This window comes from Rhea americana, unplaced genomic scaffold (genome assembly GCF_003343005.1).
Source record: "Rhea americana isolate MKP2758 unplaced genomic scaffold, rheAme1 scaffold_129, whole genome shotgun sequence".
NCBI lineage: Eukaryota > Metazoa > Chordata > Aves > Rheiformes > Rheidae > Rhea > Rhea americana.
The window spans coordinates 2,443,059-2,449,058 of NW_028185361.1; the positions used below are offsets into that span (position 1 = coordinate 2,443,059).

The window sequence follows — 6,000 nt, forward strand, 5'->3', positions numbered from 1 at the left end:
TTACAGATATTTGGAGGTGGAAATGGTTATGCAGAAATTTTTTTTTGATTTTTATATGTTTACAGTTTGGCTAAAGTGAAAAAAAATATATTTATTTATTTATTTATTTAAGGGCATCCAAGATGGATCTCAAGTGTGCTCTGGAAGAATGTTCAATGGCACTGAATTTATTTCTGAACAATAAATTCTCAGAAGCTCTGGAATTACTTCGTCCATGGTGAGGTCCTGTTATTTGTTGGAGTTCTGTAAATAAATAGTGAGAAGTATCTTGTAGCTGAGGATTAATTTAAGGCCACTGAAGAATGTAACTTTCATTTATTCCCTTCCTGATACGTATCTCTGCATTCCTGTATTTAAACAGTGAACATGTTTGTTAAGACTACCACAAAAAGTAGTTTATGAAGCATTTAATTGTTACTTTATTTCAGTTGTAATCATATTGTAGAGTGGTTGAGGTTGGAAAGTACCTCTGGAGATCATCTAGTCCAACTTCCCTGCTCAACCAGGGTTACCTAAAGCGTGTTGCACAGGATCGCATCCAGGTAGGTTTTGAGTATCTCCAGAGAAGGAGACTGCACCACCTCTCTGGGCAACCTGATCCAGTGCTCTGTCACCCTCACAGTAAAGAAGGATTTCCTCACATTCAAACAGAACTTCCTGTGTTTTAATTTGTGTCCACTGCTACATGTCCTGTCCCTGGGCACGACTGAAAAAAATCTGACCCCTTCTCTTGACACCTCCCCTTAAGATATTTCTAGACATTGGTAAGATCCCCTCTCAGTCTCTTCTCCAGCCTAAATTGTCCCAGCTCTCACAGCCATTCCCCATAAGAGAGATGCTCCAGTCCTCTGATCACCTTCATAGCCCTACACTGGGCTCTCTCCAGTAGCTCCATGTCTCTCTTGTGCTGGGGAGCCCAGAACTGGACACAGTACTYGAGATGTGGCCTCTCCAGGGCTGAATAGAGGGGCAGGATCACCTCCCTCAACCCGCTGGCAACACTCTTCCTAATGCACCCCAGGAGACCATTGGTCTTCTTGGCCACAAGGGCACTTTGCTGGCTCATGGTCAACTTGGCTGTCAGCACTCCCAGGTTCTTCTCTGCAGAGCTGCTTTCRAGCAGGTCGGCTCCCAGCCTGTATTGGTGCCTAGGATTATTTCTCCCTAGGTGCAGGACCCTGCACTTGCCCTTGTTGAAACCTCAGGAGGTTCCTCTCTGCCCAGCTCTCCAGCCTGTCCAGGTCTCTCCGAACAGCAGCACAGCCCTCTGGTGTGTCAGCCATTCCTCCCAGCTTGGTATCATCAGCAAACTTGCTGAGGAGGCACTCTGTCCCCTCATCCAAGTCACTGATGAAGAAGTGACTGGCCCCAGTACTGACCCCTCRGGGGCACGGCTGGCGACAGGCMTCCAGCTGGACTCTGAACTGCTGATCACAACCCTCTGAGCTCTGCCATTCAGCCAGTTCTCAATCCACCTCACTGTCCGCTCGTCTAGCCCACACCTCCTGAGCTTGTCTAGGAGAATGTTTTGGGAGACAGTGTTGAAAGCCTTGCTGAAGTCAAGGTATACAATGTCCACTGCTCTCCCTTCATCTACCCCGCCAGTCATGCCATCATAGAAGGTGGTGCTCTTGGACTGGTAGAGTATGACTTCCCCTTTGTGAATCCGTGCTGACTACTCCTGATCTCCTTCTTTTCCTCCACAAGCTTAGAGATGACATCCAGGTTGAGCTATTGCATCACCTTTCCCGGGATGGAGGTGAGACTGACTGGCCTGGAGTTTCCTGGGTCCTTCTTCTCACCCTTTGTGAAGACTGGCATTACACTGGCTTTCTTCCAGTCCTCAGGCTGACCTTCCAAAGGTGATGGAGAGTGGCCTAGCAATAACATCTGCCAGCTCCCTCAGCACTCGTGGGTGCAGCCGATCAAGGCCCATGGATTTGTGGGTGTCAGGTTTGCCTACATGATCTCTAACCCGATCCTCCTCAACCAAAGGAAAGTCTGTCTTTCTGCAGTGTGTGGGATTCCTGAGGGCTGCCCTTAGCAGTGAAGACGGAAGCAAAGGCRGCATTCAGTGATTCTGCTTTCTCTGTATCCTTCGTCCCCAGGGTCCCTGCCCCATTCATCAGCAGGCCCACATTTTCCCTAGCCTTCCTGTTGCTACCAGTGTATTTGAAGCAGCACTTCTTGTTGTCCTTGACATGCCTTGCCAGATTTAATTCCAAATTGCAGGAAGGCCTTGGCCTTCCTCATTGCATCTCTACATACTTTGACAATGTTTCTGTATTCCTCCCAAGTGGCTTGTGCCCTCTTCCACATTCTGTGTACTGTCCTCTTCTGTTGGAGTTTTGCCAGGAGCTCCTTGCTCATGCATGCAGATCTCCTGCTGCCTTTGCTGGGCTTCTTTTTCCTTGGGATACACTGATCTTGAGCTTGGAGGAAGTGATGCTTGAATATTAAGTAACCAGCTCTCTTGGACTCTACTTCCTTCTAGGGCCCTGACCCATGGGATTCCTCCAAGTAGGTCCCTGAAGATGCCAAAGTCCAGGGTTGTGATCTCTCACTTCTTCCACTCAGGATTCTGAACTCCACCATCTTATTCAAGCTGTCATTTCTAATTTAGAGAGGAAAAGCAAGGGGAGACAAGACCTTGATCAGTGTATCTTTGATCACAGAATTGGTACAACAGAACTGTTTTTGACCAGGGAAGCAGAACTAGAAGAAAATTACAGTATTATTTTCTTTTAATGCTTTCTATATTAAATTTGTAGTGACAGTAGCTGATTAATTCTATTTTATTGTCTCTTACCTTTGCTCCAATAAGCATGAAAGCATACTAAGTCTTAGTAAATATATGTAATTCTGAAGAGTATATTTCTGCTAATGTGCTTTCATATTATCACAATAATTAAATGGAACAAAACTGATAGATCTGGAAATAAATAATGATTTTTCTTCCTGCTCTGTCAGGTATTCTGGCTTCTGAAAGTTTCAAAGCAGTCATGATTACCATTTCAGTACAACAAAAACGTACAGGGGGAAGATCCCTTAGGAGTAGTGCTAAAAACTCTTCCACTGTAAGCTAATTCTGTCCCAGTGAAGTTGGTAGTAACCATTGTAAATTACCTGTAGGGTTTTTTCTTCTATTCCTCATTCACTGCAGGTGTAGGTAACAATGAATGCTCAAAGATTATTTGGAGAAACATAACCAAGCTTTCTCTGTGTTGAGAGACAGTCTGGGTGACTGTTCTTTTAGACTGGGATCTGAAGCCTGTTCATAGTTGCTTTCCTGTCTGCCCCACAAAAACAATGCATGTTACATTGAAGGGTATTTCAGTGGTAGAGTTCTGTAGTTTCTGTTTGTATACCTGCATACCTTCTTGTTCTACAGGTTGGTAATAATAAGATGGGGTAAGACTGGTAGGTATTGTTAGATAGGTAGTATGGATAAGTGAAAGAACAATTGTTAGTAGTTGTTAATTATTACTTGGAGAAGTAATATAACTATCAACAGCGTGCTTTTTGTGGCATGTAAGATAATAAATACAGAGAAAGCATAGAGGGGATACAGCCTTTTTGGATGTGCTATCTCYACATCCTAACTTTCTTCCTAACTCTTTTTCATCACGCAGTGTCTGCAAATGCAAGTAAAATCATTTGAGCAGTGCTTTAGGAAGGTACAGCTGCACTGGTATTTACTGAAACTTTATTTTTGGTTTCTATTACAAAATACAAAGTTCTGCATACAAGGAGGTTGCATGTACATTCATACATATATACATATACCTACAAACTTGTTTCATTTCTGTTGTATGACAAAAAAGCTTTTGTTTTTATTGCAGTAGTGTTTTATATAGTGAAATATTTTAGTTGATATTTGCTGTAAGGAAAAATACTATTCTGGAATTAAATGGTATTGCTATTTTCAGTCCATGGCAGCTAATGGCCTTGGAGCCTACAGCACATTCAGCTAATTTTCAGAGACAGATTTGTCCTAGTAAGGAAACATAAAGCCCTATTAAATACAAAACAGCTCAGTCATTTTATTGAAAATTTACTTTTCAATGTAAGTTAAATCCTTAAGGAGACTAAAATTTTTTTGAAAAGTTAATGTTTAAGAATTAAGCACTTAGGTCAAGAATCTACTTCCCTTGTTAGTTTCCTTTCTTCAAAACTACTTCTTTTTTTAATGTTGAGTCTCTCATTCAAAATGATGTCAAGAAAATGGAGAGGATCCACAGAAGGCTACATAAATGACTAGAAACTGAAGCATGTGACCCAAAGATTGAGAGAACTGAGCTTGTTTTGCTTTGATAAAGAGGAGGCTAAGGGATTCGTGTAATAGCAATCTGGAGCTGTTGAAGGGGTGTTGCAAAGACAGAGCCAAATTCTTCTGCAGTATTGGGGATGRTACAAAAGGCAATCACCAGAAGTTGTGGCTTAAGAGGGTCAGACTAGTCATTAGGAAAAGTAGCACAGTGAGGAGCACAGCACCAAAAGGAGTTGCAGTTGTCACTATGAAAGCTTTGGGAACTTTGTTAGGAAAAAAACAGAGCTGCCCAGACCTGAATTTGACAGCAGTGCTACTTCAACTAGTAGGTTTAACTAGATGGCCTCCAGTGGTCCCTTTGAAACAATTTTTTTATGATTCTGTGGTTATCCGGTGAAAGCTAGGCTGGCAAAATGTAGTCTTTAATTCATGACTGACTGAGCTTGGAGATACTGGCTTTTCTGTGACATCCTTATATGGATTTTTTTTGTATCTTTGGGTTGGCTGGTAACATTGTTTCTCCCTAAGTCTTGCTTAAAGTAAAAGCTGTGGTAGGAATGTTGTATTAGAGTTTGGTTAACAAAATTAAACAGATGCAATGCAATGCAAATAGGAACATAATTAGGGGGCAACTGTTCATGTAACCCATTCACTACAATAGCTACCTGTGGAGGTGGTTACTTTACAGATTATGTTCAGGTCCACTTTTTTTTGCTTTATTTTTTCGTTCTCCCTGTCTCTCTCTCTCTCTCTCTCAACTGTTCATGTAACCCATTCACTACAATAGCTACCTGTGGAGGTGGTTACTTTACAGATTATGTTCAGGTCCACTTTTTTTTGCTTTATTTTTTCGTTCTCCCTGTCTCTCTCTCTCTCTCTCTCTCTCTCTCTCTCTCTCTCTCTCTCTCTCTCTCTCTCTCTCTCNAGAGAGAGAGAGAGGGAGAGAAAACCTCAGATATCTCTGACAGCACTTAATTATCTCCTGATTTTAATTTTGTCTAAAAAATACAAAACTTGTTTGTCCTAGGTCTAAAGATAGCATGTACCATGCTCTTGGGTACAGCACTATTTTAGTTATGCAAGCTGCCATGACATTTGAACAGCAGGATATACAGATGGGAATTTCTACAATGAAGGAAGCTTTACAAACCTGCCAAAGGTGAGCCCAAGTAATTTACATTTACAAGGTTCATATTCCATTATAGAAAGTACTTTGTTCCATTTGTAACATATCCCAGCTATCTGTACAGCTTCAAAGCAGGCTATTGTCAATATGGCAGTGATATAAATGAATTACATCATGTTATGCTCTTGTTATTGGTAAGAATATGTTTATTAGTATTGCAGAAACAAAAGACTCATCAGGTTTGGTATTTATATCCTCTAAGGATAGTTAAATAGGTAGTTGGGCACATTGACCATAAGCTGACATTTACTGCATGATGAAACTGCTTGAGCTGTCTGAATGCGCTAATTCTTCTTTCCCATGCAGATGAATAGCTTAAAGGCCCTATAGTTTAAGCTTTCTCTATTGTCATGAAAACATATATTTAGGTTTTTTAGGTTGTTTTCAGATATGGGCCAAACAGTTTAATAGAAATAGGTTTGTACTGAGGTTACTCCTAAAACTGAATCAAGTTCTTTGTTGTTGTAAATGTAAATGTTTACTCCACAGCTAAAGGGCTACCATTCTCATGAGAAATGGAAGGGGAGGGGAGGGGAGGGGAGGG

At 41.5% G+C, this 6,000-nt stretch overlaps 1 protein-coding gene across 1 annotated transcript in view; it reads left to right on the plus strand.

Moving 5' to 3' along the window:
- The window catches only part of TTC39B (tetratricopeptide repeat domain 39B), a 57,319-nt gene that overhangs the window by 23,137 nt on the left and 28,182 nt on the right, over positions 1-6,000 (plus strand). Inside the window, exons 2-3 of the mRNA XM_085326242.1 lie at positions 113-217; positions 5,298-5,429. Coding sequence (XP_085182368.1) covers positions 123-217; positions 5,298-5,429 — 227 coding nt within the window. The 5' untranslated portion in view covers positions 113-122. The remainder of the gene's footprint in view (positions 1-112; positions 218-5,297; positions 5,430-6,000) is intronic.